The sequence below is a fragment of the Pelobates fuscus genome, chromosome 2 (assembly GCF_036172605.1).
Source record: "Pelobates fuscus isolate aPelFus1 chromosome 2, aPelFus1.pri, whole genome shotgun sequence".
In the NCBI taxonomy this organism is placed as follows: domain Eukaryota; kingdom Metazoa; phylum Chordata; class Amphibia; order Anura; family Pelobatidae; genus Pelobates; species Pelobates fuscus.
In genome coordinates, this window is record NC_086318.1 from 335,244,479 (window position 1) to 335,261,339 (window position 16,861).

The 16,861-nt window shown below is 37.0% G+C and overlaps 1 protein-coding gene across 4 annotated transcripts in view; it reads right to left on the minus strand.

Annotated features, from left to right (window-relative positions):
• EPHA7 (EPH receptor A7) overlaps positions 1–16,861 on the minus strand; it is a 189,911-nt gene that overhangs the window by 20,375 nt on the left and 152,675 nt on the right. For 2 of the 4 annotated variants that reach the window (XM_063443579.1, XM_063443577.1), the window contains exons 10-12: positions 11,658–11,771; positions 1,723–1,908; positions 1,200–1,261 (exon numbers count right to left, since the gene is read on the minus strand). In XM_063443579.1, coding sequence (XP_063299649.1) covers positions 1,200–1,261; positions 1,723–1,908; positions 11,658–11,771 — 362 coding nt within the window. Of the gene's footprint in view, positions 1–1,199; positions 1,262–1,722; positions 1,909–11,657; positions 11,784–16,861 lie in introns of all 4 variants that reach the window. The other 2 variants (XM_063443578.1, XM_063443576.1) reach the window with 1 other exon arrangement.

The window sequence follows — 16,861 nt, forward strand, 5'->3', positions numbered from 1 at the left end:
AAAAATGAGCCAAATCCAATAATTGATATATTTCCCTTTATTTAAAAAGAAATGTGTATACTGTATTAGGGCCAACAATAAAAGGCTATCCTTAGGGTCAGAATAGTTGCCTCATATCGAGGCACAAGACAAAATAAAAACTATAATCCAATCACAAGACAATTACTAATGAGTCAAAATTGAATTTGGAATACACACAAACACTTTATGCTTGATATCAGAAAAACATGTGGACACCACTTCAACATAAATTTGTTGATTTGTCAATGTTGATGTTGGTATTGTGACGTGTAAAATTATCAAAAAGTATTCCAAGTGTAAAAGGGCTTTAGTATGTAAAACATGTTTGTACTAGTTGCACCAAGAAATTAGGAAATCCTTCCCAACGACAAGTTCAATGTGCAGGTGACCACATACTTTTAGGTAGCCATGAATTATACCAATATATGCACACCACGAGTAATTAACCATCTCCACAATGATATGATTTGCAAATCATGACTTTAATTGGGAATGTATAGAAAAAATATATACGGCAGGTAAACCAGTTTTAAGAATGATCCATTATATTGAGTATGGCTAGTATGCTTTTATATTTACCCAGTAAATGTAATTCATCAGATTGATGATGTGAATAAAATGTTTCTAGTTTATAAAACAAGTCTATAATCTCCGAACAATTAATTTTACATGCACTAACAATCTTTCCTTACCTTATGGTGATAAATGTGGAAACAAATGAACAAGAAAACACAACAATTTGAGACAACAAAAATAGCAGTTTTGTACTTGTAAGTATTATGGGATAACGTGTACACCAAGTTTTCAAATGGCATTTGAAATGTTGATATTTTTAAAGTGAATGCTCAATTTAACCACTGTCCTTTCTGTAAAAAATGAAATAATCAAAGACCGAAGGAGCCTTTCATTTTTAGGTAAGGAATGGCGCTTGGTGTAAGGTAATTCAGCTCTTTAGGTGCCTTGATTGGTACTCAAGTCACTATTTGGTGAACTGACCCATATTATTATTATTTTTTTGTTTGCTTTATTTAAATGTGATTTTGGACGTATCATAAAAGGTTTCCCACAACTTACAAAGCCAAAAGTGATGGTGGGAACATAAAAGGTAAACGTGTATTCAATGCATGTTTACGAAACACTAAATATTCACTCTAGTGTAATGTATGAGTTATACTCACCCTTAAAAATGCATCGAGGGCGCCATTTTCCATGTATTCTATTACAATCATTACCGGTTTTCCTAAAAGCATGAGACATAAAAATGTTTGAGAAAACGACTCCAAAGGTAAGAAAGGAATGTATCAATTGTGATAAGAAACATCTTGCTTCACTTGAACATTTCTATCTTAGGATTTGCAGAAATGGTAATGCGATAGGCCATTTTAACATCTGTGTTGAACATGGAAATCATTTGCACACATAAACTGTCTGAATCAATACATCCACATTCTTTAGAGTTTACAAGAATGCGACACTGTTAGCAAGATGGGTGGACGATAAAGTTGTAGAATGTTTTTTTTATTTGAGAGATATATCACAAATATGTAAAAAATATAGGCATCCTGTAACTAAAGTAACCTTATCGTTGTTTAGTAATTTAGGCTATGGCCCTCTTTGTATATAAATATTTACAGTAATATGGAAAGTATTCCCTCTTAATGCACATTGAAACATCAAAAATACCATAGTAAGATTGCGTACCGCGGGTTACAACGCCTTCCAAATGAACAACGTTTGGATGGTCAAACTGGCCCATTATGCTGGCTTCACAGAGAAAATCTCTTCTTTGTTTTTCAGTAAAACCCACTTTTAGGGTTTTTATGGCGACAGCTACATCTCTTTTGCCAGGCAGCTTAAGACGACCACTGCAAACTTCACCAAACTCTCCTGGAAAAGGAAAAAAAAATAAATCGGTAAATCTGAGCATGTTCCTGTTTTACAGTGTATGATTTAACCCCTTAAGGACACATGACATGTGTGACACGTCAGGATTCCCTTTTATTCCAGAAGTTTGGTCCTTAAGGGGTTAAATGGGTTTTATCTACACCAAACCGGGAACTATTGCAGGGGTAGGCAACATTTCTCACTACAGATGTGGACTACATCTCCCATAATGCTCTTACAGCCATTTTGGTAGCAAAGCATCAGGGAAGATGTAGTACACAACATCTGTGGTGCCAAAGGTTGCCCACCCTGCATTAGAGCTTTGAGGTTCTGAACTTTGACCCCTTTGTGAAAGATAGAATCCCTGGATCGGGAAATAAAGATCCATATCCCCAAGAAGGGGTTAATATTCAACAAAGCTGAATGTATATATAAAAAAAAAAGTTTTACACAAGTCTATATTAATGTATATAAAATGTAATTTATTTAGGTACTGTGAGTTGGATTTATGTATATACTGAACATGGATCTATTTTGCATTAAATAGCAAAGAAACAACATGACAGAAAAGAAGACAAGTTATTTGTCCACAAAATATTACCGTATCCTGCTTTCTAAATAAAATTACATAGTTTCTGAATTTCGTGTTTCTACTGTGGTGTCTTGAAAATCAACTGAAACCAAAGCTGACATGCATCCTTGGTAATACATTTATATATATATATATATATATATATATTTATATATATCAGGTGCCTTTCATAGCTTCATAGCACTAAATGCTTACATGTTTTATTCTAAATAGCCAAAAGATCTGCTTAAAATGAACCTCTGCTTCCATAATAGAGGCAGACCTGAATTTTAATTTTAGCGACTATTAGTGAAATGATTAACTTTCAATATTATTGCAGAACGTATTATAATAGTAACAAAAAGCACAAATGAATAAGTTGCTACATTTTCAAAAGTATGTTAATATCTACTGGTACAACTAAATAATCTTATAATACATATAGGCCTCAATTTCAAATTGTTGGATAAACTTTATAAATAATTTAATATTTTAAGAAAAACATTTGATATTGATAATGATTTGATATTTTGAAAAATATTTGAATACTTTTATTTTTTTTTATATATTGCTTTATTTTTTTAAATGATGAATTTTTTTTTATGTTATACTATAATTTTTTAATATTTTAACATTGTGAAACATATTTTTCCGCTATTGCAGCTTACACAATTATGAAAAATTGCCTTGGAAACATGTTCCGTCCATTCACAACACTACCAGTAGGAATTGCACTGAAGTTGAATGACTAAGCGCTACGAAATCTGTTGGTGCTATATAAATGGCAATAAAAGTAATAATAGACCTCATGTGTAGTCAGGTTTCTAGTTCAGCACAAGGGCATTTTACGGTTTTGAGATCAGGGCTATGTGTGGGCCAATCAAGTTCTTCCACAGCAATCTTCTAAATCAAAACGGTACTCACTGTGTGCACAGATGACTTTCCTAAATTGCCATTACTAAATGTTTGAAGTTGGAAGCACAACGTTATCTAGAATATGATTGTATGTTGTAGATATCACTCAACTGGAGCTAAAGGATCTAGTCTAACACACAAAAAAGGCGCACGCTATCAATTTTTTTTTTATTTTTTTTACCAGCCTTTACCGTAGGCATGAGCAGTCAGGCAGGTATGAAGTATTCACCAAACTTGGCCATCCACTGGATTGCAAGATTGTCACATGTGAGTCCTGTTTCCAGAATATTTCCATTTGTCTGAAGACAAATGATGGTGAACTTTATGCCAATAAACTCGCCATGTACACTTGGCATTGTACATGGTAGTCATGTGTACGCATATAAATGCTCAGCGATGGAACTTGCTATACAATGCCTGTGATGAACAGTTCTTGCCAAACGTGGTTTGGATATCAGTAGTGAGCGTCCCAACCAAAGCGAGATTAACAATAAAGACCACATTCCACAACTCTCATTGGTACAGTCCGACAGATTTCAGTGACCTACCAATCGACAGCTTCATTAAGCAATGTAGCAAACATTAAAAGCAAACATTTAGCACTAACCAGACCAGTATGTATGCAGCAAAACACATTCTAATCCCCCAAATAACAATATGAAATAGTGTTTGCACAACGAATATTTTATAGGTGGCATTCAACGTATTATCCTAAATGCTTTGTTACATTTTCTACTACATTATTATAGACAAGTGTCATGTGCCTGGGAGACAGAACACAGCGGCTCAACATCCTGTTATCAATATGTAAGTAGTTCAGGAAGAAGAGCAGGGAGAGAAAGCGGTACTCGGATCAAATGGCCGTGATATTTATGCATTATAAATGATGAAATAAGTACGTCTAACTGGCAATTATGGCTGCATAGGCATCATTCCTCAGGAGCAAATATGAACACAATCTTCCTACCCCACTTTTTTCAAACTCCACCTGCTAAATAGAAATATGCTGTCTGAAAGGCTTGTTATGTTCCAGAATGCATGGTACAATTAATTAAAATGTATCACAACCCATTAAGTAAATTGCTTTCTGGGACCAATACGGTTGTAAACACTTTCTATGAAACAACGATAAACATGGCCATAAATTTGTACTAAGGTATTAAACGGAGAACTACATTCAATTCCTATATTTCACAGATATTGTGTTTTTTTATTTGTTTAAAAAAAAAAAAGAGAAAAAGAAGTGTATTGTGCTATTTGCTTTTCAGATGTTCAGCTATCACAAAGAAACTGTTTGTGCCAAGCCCCAGGTTTACATTGACACAAACAATAGACAAAGGCCAGTTCAATGCAGTCACAGAATCTCATAAGCCTTCTAGTTTTGAAGGTCTCTTATCACCGATTACAGAAAACAGCACACATACTGTATAATTTAGAGATCCTATCCCGGCAGAATTAAACTTTGCATCCTGTCAGCAGATAGTGACATGTTATTTGATATCACCTAAGTATTTATTTCTTAAAGACAAAGTCCTTTTGATTTGATTCTTTTTTTCTTTAAGTCTTGCCTCCAGTTACACACACAAAAGGGAAAAGCTTAGTGGTTTTTGTATTTGGGAATTGTCAAAAATAGGTTTGTTTCACAGAAGAAATTTTAATGCATTATGCAGACCTTGTTGTATGCATAAGGATGCAACACTGAGGTAAAGTCATTGTGAAGAATTTCTAAGACAATTTAACATTTAAGGTCAAAATAGTCACACTGGAAAAATAGCTAAACTGGAATTTTTTTCTGATTATTTTCCCTCATCAATTCATCATATTTTAAAGTTTAATGTATTGACTGAATTCAGTAACTGACTGAAGGATTGTAATCTGCGACATTTCAAGGATTTATCTGCTCAACAGTGAGCTGTAGTTAGTAGCCAACTATCTTGCAAAACTTAGTCTACAAAAAACAAATACCAAATATTTCAGGCCTTCTGGGACAAGCTGCAGGGACGTCCCACTGCAATCCGGCCCAACCAGATAACGGAGAACAGATCAAGAAGGGCGACGGGAGAGACCCCTCCGGACACCACACTCACACAAACATTCTCACAGCACCAACAACTGCCCGCCTAGGCCGAAAGCCATTAGAGGCATGACCTCGAGACATCGACCACACAGGGGGAAGATCACACGCCGGTGGCGGTGGATACCACCTCATTCTTCCAACTACCCCTTGGGGGGCCAGCACTTTGTCACACTCAGGTACAGAGTCCTTGGACAGAGGATGTCGGCTCTCATAAAGGCCTGGGGCTGGAGGAAACTCTCTCATACCTGTCGCCCTCCGACTGACCCCGACAATCAACCCGCACAACCAAATACTCACCATGCTGTACGCCCTCCCGGGCTGAATGCCCCTTGAGGCACGCCCTCCCTGCATCTGCCGCACAAACGGAGAAACACCCGCTGTGTACAATGCATACCACCGCAATCCTCTGCATACCCCAGTCAGGGGAAGGGCCTGTCCCTAAAGAGCACCCAAGTCCGCGGACTAGCGATGCATACCCTCACATAAGCCCAGGGCTGCCATCAGAAATTCTGGGGCCCCTGACAAAGCACAAGGTCTGGGCCCCCCCCCCCAGGCACGCCCATGAGTCCGCCCACAGCACTCCTAGCTAGTCCACTGACAATGATGCAGGACTGAATGTGGTGTGTATAGTGAAAGTGAATTAGAATGTGTGTAATGGATGTAGTGTTTGGGTGTATTAGATATTGTTTGTGCAGTGAATGCAGAGTGTGTGTTTGTGTAGCAGATGCAGTGTGTATAGTGAATGCAGAGTGTGTTTGAGTAGTGGATGTAGTGTGTGTATAGTGATGTAGTGTGTGCTTGTGTAGTGGATGTAGTGTTTGTGTGTACTAGATGCAATGTGTTTAGTGGATGCAGTGTCTGTAGTGGATGTAGTGTGTGTATTAGACCAGTGTCTCTGTATAGTGAATGCAGAGTGTTTGAATGTGTGGTGGATGTAGTGTGTGTACTGTGAATACAGGATGTTTGTGTAGTGGATGCTGTGTGTATAGTTAATGCAGAGTGTATGTTATTGTAGTGAATGCAGAGTGTGTGTCAGTGTAGTGGATGCAGAGTGTGTGTCAGTGTAGTGGATGCAGAGTGTGTGTCAGTGTAGTGGATGCAGAGTGTGTGTTAGTGTAGTGAATGCAGAGTGTGTGTCAGTGTAGTGAATGCAGAGTGTGTGTCAGTGTAGTGGATGCAGTGTGTTAGTGTAGTGAATGCAGAGTGTGTGTCAGTGTAGTGAATGCAGAGTGTGTGTCAGTGTAGTGGATGCAGATTGAGTTTAGTGTAGTGAATGCAGAGTGGGTGTCAGTGTAGTGGATGCAGTGTGTAAGTGTAGTGAATGCAGAGTGTGTGTTAATGTGTAGTGAATGCAGAGTGTGTGTCAGTGTAATGAATGCAGAGTGTGTGCCAGTGTAGTGAATGCAGTGTGTGTTTACTAGAGTATGTATGTTGTGCAAATGGAGCATTTTCCCCTCTCCCCACATTCAATTCAATTAATGTTATTCCACCCTCCATGATTCTTACCTGGTTCAGGGAGGGGGAAGATTCCATCCCTGGTGGTCCAGTGGCATTGTGGGGCCCCCGGGTCCCTGTATTTGCAGGGGGGGCCCAGCAGACCGTCATGGTTGTCACCCCCTGATGGCGGCCCTGCACAAGCCCGGGGTTGGAGGAGAACCCAATACTGCTACACCTCGGTTGATGTTCACTGGGACTTCCCTACGCTTGTACCACCTCTACCGCTGTTGGGGATCGGCTGACCGGGTAACCAAACCTGCACCCGGGGCTCCTCATTACTCATAGGGGAAGCAGAGTAAATGGACATACCCGATAAGAGACCCTCAATTCTCTGCTGATGAAGAATATATTTTGTTGTATTTCTCCTTACTCATTTATAATTTTACTCCGCTTCCTTACCAATCATAGCTGTATGAGTAATTTGACATAGCATGTTCTGCAATTTTTAGTTATTGGGCCAGACACCAGTGGTATAAATAGCGTGCACTACAGATTGAAGCCAGCATGTTCTAACTCACTCTGGATGCATGTAACTCCCATTCTTAAGTTAAGCTTCACACCATGCTTAATGTTGATTTTGCCTATATTTACCCACTACATGCATAGCGACCACTACTCACAGTACATAGAGCCAGTATATCACATAGCGTAACCCTCAACTCAGTCTGTAACCATAACTCTTATTTCACATTTCAAACTGTGCTGAAATTGCCCTTTAAACTGTTACACATCGTTCTATAGCACAGTCAGTTGTTCCTAGTTTGCTAGCACGTTCACTATATGTAAAAAATGAGACAGATTATACAGGAGTATATCTATCGACTGTATGTTTACAATCTTGTTGTATGCACTAACTCCTTTACTTCTGTTGGAATGCTGTACCGCATGTCACATTGTCTCAATAAAATAAAGATTTATAAAAAAAATCAAAAATAAAAAAAAATACCAAAACCAAATAGATCAAATAGGAATTTTATTTCACCTACAAGAGTAAGTATGTTGTCAACTCACTACAATTTACTACTTAGAAAATAAACTCATACTCTTTCAATGTTGGTACACAGTGCCTGCACTCCACATATACACGAGGACATGTCTTAATGTTGTGTGTTTTTGTGTACAGTGAGGGAAAAAAGTATTTGATTCCCTGCTGATTTTGAACATTTGCCCACTGACAAAGAACTGATCAGTCTATAATTTTAATGGTAGGTGTATTTTAACAGTGAGAGACAGAATAACAAAACAAAATTCCAGAAAAACGCATGTCAAAAAAGTTATAAACTGATTTGCATGTCAATGAGTGAAATAAGTATTTGACCATTCCGACTGGTGGCAAAACCCTAGCAATCACAGAGGTCAGACATTTCTTGTAGTTGGCCACCAAGTTTGCACACATCTCAGGAGGGAATTGTCCCACTCCTATTTGCAGATCCTCTCCAAGTCATTAAGGTTTTGAGGCTGACGTTTGGAAACTCGAACCTTCAGCTCCCTCCACAGATTTTTCTATGGGATTAAGGTCTGGAGATTGGCTAGGCCACTCCAGGACCTTAATGTGTTTCTTCTTGAGCCACTCCTTTGCTGCCTTGGCTGTGTGTTTTGGGTCATTGTCACGCTGGAATAACCATCCATGACCCATTTTTAATGCCGTGGCTGAGGGAAGGAGGTTCTCACCCAAGATTTGACAGTACATGGCCCCGTCCATTGTCCCTTTGATGCGGTGCAGTTGTCCTGTCCCCTCAAAGCTTAATGTTTCCACCTCCATGTTTAACGGTGGGGATGGTGTTCTTGGGGTTATAGTCAGAATTCCTCCTCCTCCAAACACAGCGAGTTGAGCTGATGCCAATAAGCTCAATTTTGGTCTCATCTGACCACAACACTTTCACCCAGTTCTCCTCTGAATCATTCAGATGTTCATTGGCAAACTTTAGACCTGTACATGTGCTTCCTTGAGCAGGGGGACCTTGCGGGCGCTGCAGGATTTCAGTCCTTTATGGCGTTGTGTGTTACCAATTGTTTTCTTGGTGACTACCGTCCCAGCTGCCTTGAGATCATTAAAAAGATCCTCCCGTGTAGTTCTGGGCTAATTCCTCACCGTTCTCATGATCATTGAAACTCCACGAGGTAAGATCTTGCATGGAGAACCAGACGAGGGAGACTGACAGTTATTTTGTGTTTCTTTCAATCGCACCAACTGTTGTCACCTTCTCACCAAGCTGCTTGGCAATGGTCTTGTAGTCTATTCCAGCCTTGTGTAGGTCTACAATCTTGTCCCTGACATCCTTGGACAGCTCTTTGGTCTTGGCCATGGTGGAGAGTTTGGAATCTGATTGATTGCTTCTGTGGACAGGTGTCTTTTATACAGGTAACGAGCTGAGATTAGGAGCACTCCCTATAAGAGAGTGCTCCTAATCTCATCTCGTCACCTATATAAAAGACACCTGGAAGCCATAAACCTTCCTAATTGATAGGGAATCATTGGCATGCAAATCTATGTATAACTTTTTTGACATGCGTTTTTCTGAATTTTTGTTTGTTATTCTGTCTCTCACTGTTAAAATATACCTACCATTAAAATTACAGACTGATCATTTCTTTGTCAGTGGGCAAATGTTTAAAATCAGAGCAGGGGATCAAATACTTTTTTCCTTCACTGTATGTGCAATTGTACATAGAAGCAAATATGAGACAAGCAGAACAATACATCATTAACGAGTGATAGAATTTGCACTTTTTAATGCCCTTTTAATCTCTAAGACATATTACTAAGTTAAAGGAACATGTATTAATAACATTATAGTGTTAAACTAACAATTTAGCTTCCTAGTCCCCCTAAAACTGCTTTGAAAAGGTCTAAACTTGCATTTTCTCCCATGCCGCGCCAATCTTGATGATCTCAGTCAATCCAATCTTTTCCCATAGAAAAGCATTGGTAGGCTGTTGCGCATGTCACCATCTCTTCATCGAGATACACTGAATCTCTATGGGGAGCATTCAGTGTCTCCATGCAGAGCATAAGACGCTGAACATAGGAGCTGCACAAAGTGGAGCACTGGACTAGGAAGCACCCGTCTGAGTGACTGCCACTAGAGGTATTCCTAGGCAGTAATGTAAACACTACCTTTTCTATGAAAATGCAGTCTTTGCATTGAAAAGCCTACAGGGACAGGCTATAGACAGCAGAGTAGTGGTTCCGGTGACTATAGTGTCCCTCTAAGTTATATGATCTGTAATGCATACCCTTTGAATGCTGTAAAAATGTGTACTTACCCAAACACTGTCGAGTTGCAGAATGTGCTGGTGTTTTTGTAGATATCATGATTGCAATAATGTATGTGCATATGTGTAAAGTGCAATACCGGAATCATGTATATACCGGGTGATATGGGTTATATAGTTAAGGCAAGCACTCTAACAACATAGGCCCCTTGTAAATTCTTTCAGCTTGAGTAGCAGTTTCATCAATCTGCTGTTAGTGCATAGAAATATAATCCATAAACCTGTGCTATATAGGAAGAGCCACGGGGATTGTTTAAAATGTTTTCACTTTCCTGGTCTGGACCAGAGAATTTGCAGCAAACACTGGAACTAAATGTATCTTTTTGATATTTCTGTATTCTTTATTTCTAATTCAAAGTTCATTATAAAGGTTTACAGACAACATAAGGGAAAACTAAAGACGGCTTCAAGCCAAGTCAGTTTTTCCCAGAGATAAAATAAAATGTTTAGTATGGGTATCAGAGAATTTTAAAAGAAATAAGAAACTACCAGGTAGTGAGGTGAGAATCACAATGTGCAGATATTTTTTATTCATATAATGCTTTAAAGGAACACTCCAAGAACCATAACCACTACAGTGCACTGTAGTGGCTATGGAGCCAGCAGTGCTTTGGCGCACCCCTTATTGTAAGAAACAGTGTAAGAAGCAGTGCAAGACTAGATACTTGGTTGAAAGTGTCAGCTGATCATTCTCAGCCAATGAACTGAGTCCTGCTCTCTTGGCACAAAGAGAGTTTGCAGCTCTCTGTCTGAAGTGGAGGTAGGGAGTGGCATTTGCCAGATCCCAGGTAAGAAGTACATTTTTTCTAAAATTGTTTGACTCCTTACAATGCAGGGGCCTTTTAAAAATGGTGGTCAGCTCGAGCCTGATGTGTCCCTTCAAGAATCTTTTTTATTCTATTTTCATTAACCCCTTAAGGACCAAACTTCTGGAATAAAAGGGAATCATGACATGTCACACATGTCATGTGCCCTTAAGGGGTTAAAGTGGTGGAAGAAAAGATCCATAATTTAAAATAAGAAATATTGCATTAAACGTACAAAAATGGCAATTTCATTTGATATACACACATGATTTATAAAAGAAAACAACTAATAATAACACGGCATTAAACCCCCTTAAGAATCTTAAATAGGAACAAAAACTGACCTGTTTTACACAACAGGTAAATAAAATGTAAAACAAGGGGAAAAAAAAGAAGCATTTATAATAAAACAGCAGGCCCAGTCACTAGACAAACAGAATTCCGTTTTCACAGTTGCCTTTTTAGCAAAGCCATTCTGCATTTAGAAATGCTGATAAAACAAAACAAAGCACACAATTCCTGAAATATAATTATTTGCCTGTCATATCATGTTTGAGATTCAATCTTGGCTAAATGGAAATGTACAATAAAGAAGACACCACAGTCTTACCTGCGCCAATCACACGCTCAATTTTAATGCACGATGCATCCAGCTCCTTGGCAAACTGATGGACAGCTCTATTCGGATCCTCGTACGTTTCAGGGTCAATGTAGGTTTTGGTGCCTGGAAATTTAACTGTAATGATGTCAGAAAGTAGCACTGCGATGAACAAAGGCACTTTTTTTTTTTTTTCACAAATCCAAATGCACATAACAAGCTGTTTGTATATGCAAGACAAGCGTGAGGGGGGATGGTAAACATCTGCATAACAATTGCCATCCACAGCAAAGGACCCAAGGTATCAAATGCAAATAAGTGCCTGTATTGTTGGGTGTCTCATTTAGCATTTCTAAAGCAAACCGCTAAATAAATAAATAAAATCTAATGTAATGTGCTTAGGGTGCTTGTTTGCAATATCGCAACTTTGTATTCAGCAAAGAAACTACAAGACCATACAAATGCATTCATTTATTTAGATCATTTTAAAAATACAAACCTTTGGTGCTCAACTGTAATGTTTCATGTGAATAAGTACTGCTAACATCAGCAAGCCACAGCAATTCGCACTAGTTTTGCTGTGTGTATCAGTTTTTAAAGGGGACAAATAGCCTGTATATGGTCAGTGCTGCATAGTTAGAAATATTTTAATTGGATTTTTAACCAGTTGTCTTTGAGAGTTGTTTTAATTCCATGACTCCATGTACTATCATGCTAGGTGATTAGCTGGCAAATTAAAGGGGCCCTATACTCACCAAAACATTACCTACTTAATGAAGCAGTTTTGGTTTTTAGATCATGTCCCTGTAGCTTCCCTGCTCAATTATCTGCCTTTTGGGAATAAGATCACTTTGGTTTTACAGCCGTAGTTACTTCCTGTAAATTGAGATCTAATCTTTATACTTCCTTTATTGCACATTCTGCTTAATTTAGAATTTCTTATCACCTGCTCTATTAATAGCCTTCTAGAACCAGCAGTAGCCTCCTCTGTGTGATTATAGTTCCATTTACAGAGCAGGAGATAAAAACATTTAAAGTTAAAATCTGATTGAAATGAAACACTTCAATTCTATTAGCAACAGTTTGATAAATCCACCACATTCTGAGTTGCTGTATAAGTGGCACTAGACGTTTGTAAACCTACTTAAAGGCAGACACAGTAAATCCAGGACTCATAATTACTCAAGGCACATTACTTTTTGGGGGAAATTTTAGAACACATTTTGAATGCATCTTCTGTATTGCATTTTTTTTTTTTTTTTTTTAATCAGGAAGTCTCCTAAAAAGATCCGTTAATCTCCTAAATTCTAAAACACGTGTCAAGCTCTCCTATTATGTATCCCATCTGTTCTCACTAATTCTCACTAAAACTGAAAGAGATGCACCCAGCATGGAAATATATAAAGGAAAACTCATAGATACTCTTCCAATTGAAGTGATAGAGATACGCATGGAGAATATAGATATAAAAATGTGGAAAGAAAAGGGGATAAAACAAATAGGAGACCTAATAAAAAATAACAAAATGCTACAGTTTGAACAACTTATAAAAGATCAGAAGTTACCTCCAACAGAAAACGTCTCTTAACTAAGAATACAAAGTTTCTTCTCAAAATATAGGAAAAATAATTTAACAGAAAAAACATCCTATTTTATCAAAATGATAAATTAAGAAAAGAGCTATAAAATGATAACTAAAGCGATGTTTTTTTAATCTCTCTATATTCTAAGTACAATGAATCCAGGTTATAAAATCTTGGAATAAAGACTTACAGTTAGAAATTGGAAATAGTGAATGGTCTAAAATATTAACTCAAACCAGAAAAGCCCTGCATTGTTTAAACCTAATAGAGATACAATACAAATTGGCTAACAGGTGGCATTATAATCCCTTAAAACTATCTAAAATATATCCAGCTAGATCCTCTGAGTGTTAGAGATGTGGTAAAATAAGCGCAGATATGATACATATATGGTGGTCATGTCCTGAAATATGCAAGGTCTGGCAGATAATATTTAAATGGATAGAGAAGTGGACGTCAAAGAAATTAGACTATTCTCCTGCATCTGCACTTCTACACATAGGTTGGCAAATAATAGAAAAAGACAAACGACATCTAATAATCCATCCTTTATTAACAACAAAATTACACATAGCTAAAAATTGGAAATCACACCATCCACCAAAAATAGCCGATATAAAACTCCACATTATAAATCAATGTCAAATGGAACAAGGGATAAATGAATATTTTAATTTAAGTAATGATACAAAATGGAAGGAATGGCTAGAAAAGATTAAAAAAAAAGAGTAATAATTATGAGAGAAAAAAAGAGGGAGAAAAAGGGAAAAAAATAATTATTTTTAAAGGAAAAGGAGAAGGAAGAGGTTAAAACGATTGAAAAACACAGTTAGTAAAATCTTAGAGGTGAACGAGTCGATAGACATACGATATAAGAATAAAATCTATAAGGAATTATGTTGATGTTATGTTCAGCTCTACGTACTATAGAATTTACGGAAGAAAGAGGAAAAGGAATATTTTAAAGGAAACACTAGACAGTATACCATACTAACATTAGCTAATAGGATAAAGGATTATATACATGTAGTATTGTATGTTTTTTTTTTTTGTTTTTTTTTGTTTCTTTTTTTGTAATGCTAAGTAGCTGGCGTCTCCAGATAGAATGAGACCTATTAATACTGAAGTTATTTTAGTATTTTAAGGCTAGGAAGGCAGTTATACTCTAGGTTCTAGGATTATATTAAACTAAAAACCTTAGATGGTTTAAACTTTCCATTTAATTGCTATAAAAAAAAAAGATAAAAACGGGAAAAGAAAGAAGAAAGGGAAAGGAAAGGGAAAAGGGAAAGAAAAAAAAGGTAGGAAAGAGAGAGGAAAGGAAAAAAAAGGAAAATGTTCAGGAAATAAGTGCACTTTTTCCCCTTCAAATTATATTTTTCAATGTAAAAACAGAATATCTGGAAAGCTCTTATAATATACTTGATAGGTATTATATTCTTAGCCATGATGGTAATCTTTAATCAAATATAATAATATTCAATATGGTCAAAGCTTTGATTTTTTTGTTTTATGTGCTTTTTTTATATTTACTTGTGTGTGTTGTATTTAGACATTTTTTGAAAAATATAAATAAAGATTAGATATAAAAAAAAAATGTCAGAGACAACAAGGACATGAACTACTACACTTTAACTGCTCCATTAATTTAACTACAAGTTCGTGTGACACACAGTGGCGTGATGACGTACAGTCTGCAAAGTTTGGCTAATAGAAAGTTGTTGGAAAATTTTCAACGTGGGAAAATGGCCATGGAGACCAATGGAATCAACAAGAATATTGCACTGGTTTCCAAAGTGACTGTGCCATTTTATGAACTTTGCACTTCAATTCAATTGGCAACAGTTTGATAAAACCACCACATTCTGAGTTGCTGTATAAGTGGCACTAGACTGCTTAAAGGCAGACACAGTAGATCCAGGAGGACTCATAATTACTCAAGGCACATTACTTTTTGGGGGAAACTTTAGAACACATTTAGAATGCATCTTCTGTATTGCATTTAAAAAAATTCAGGAAGGCTCCTAAATTCTAAAACACGTGTCAAGCTCTTCTATTATGTATCCCATCTCTTCTCACTGCATGACAATATTAACGAGTTCTGCATGCAAATGATGATTAACAGGAGTAAAATGATATTTAAGAAAAACAAGTTAACATGTATTTAACTCAGCCGTTCTGCAGTGACATTTTTAGACGTGCTTAGAAAAGAGACTGGTGTGTGTGACTTCCTCTAAAGAATAAAAAAACATCGGAGCATGACTGACTCACGTTCTGATTTACTACTGAACAGTTTATGAGCTCTGAGAGATGCCAGACCCTACAATATGCTGCGACCCATGTCCTAAATAACCATTATTACTAAATAAATTAGGTTTCCCTACTGTAGATGGCTTTTTGGCCAAAAGCATCTATTCGTCTAACAGTCTTACACAAATGATGGAATTAACAGAACACAAATTGTTTTGGCATTATTTCTAATCTCTACGCTGAGTCTCGTTCTCTTCTTTTATTTAGTTCTATATCAACATGACAAAATGTTTATCTTCTAAAATTACATAAATGGGCAAAGGGATATAAAACAATAGGTTAACCTGCTAGTCTATGATTTCAGGCAAGCAGATGGAGAATAAGTCATACTCTTGTTTTTTATGATAAGCGGCCTGGATTGGAAGCCGGCTCGTGCATTTCAAGCGGGCCTCTGACGGTTCTTTATTCAAGCTGTCATAAAACATTTTGACAGGAGAGAGCTTCTCTGGCATACCAACGAAAAAGTGTTGGCTGCAATCTAAAGGCATTGTTGGTGGATAACGGTAAGAAAAAATAAAATGTAAATTGGAACTGCTTTAGTAAACATACAGTTTCTATTGTTTAAAAAAAAAAATTAAAAAATAATAAAAAAAAATGTTTAACTCAACCAAGAAAATTACAGTACTGTGTGGACTTTACTTCTCCCAACACATATAATGCTTTTCCAGGCTCGAAATTCAATAAAACAGGCGTTCATACTGTTGAAATTTTGCTTTATACAAAGGAACAATAAAAACATGAGCGACTGTAAATAGCTGGTGACCACTGGTTTCTGTTGCTGCTGATGCAGTCAGATTAAATTAATCACAAGCCTTCCCTTCAATGCATGCTGACAAACTAGTTCAGCAAAAAATAAAAGGCTGCTCTTTTCTACGAATGTTTTGCTTTAGAGATTTCATTCTTCTTCTAATCTTGATAAAGTGTTAGAGGATCTTATGTAAAAACAATGCTGGAGATGGAATGTACACAATGCCAACGCTGTTCGCTAAAGCATATAAATATTTTATCCATCCTGAATATATAGTGAATATTTACAATGGACATGAAAGCTTATATATATCTATATACACACACACAAATATATATATATATATATACACAGACATGCATCTAGCTGAGAACAATAGCTATATGTGTGCATATTGCCCATACATGCACACGCGCGTACACACACACACACAGCTAGTGTCCTCCGCTTGAAGCATGTCTGTGTAGTGTGCTCATATATGAATATGGGAAGTATTTTTTTTTTTATAACAAATACTATCTATTTTTCTCTCTCTTTCTTTCTCTAATAACTAACGCTGTAAGCTGTATGTCAAT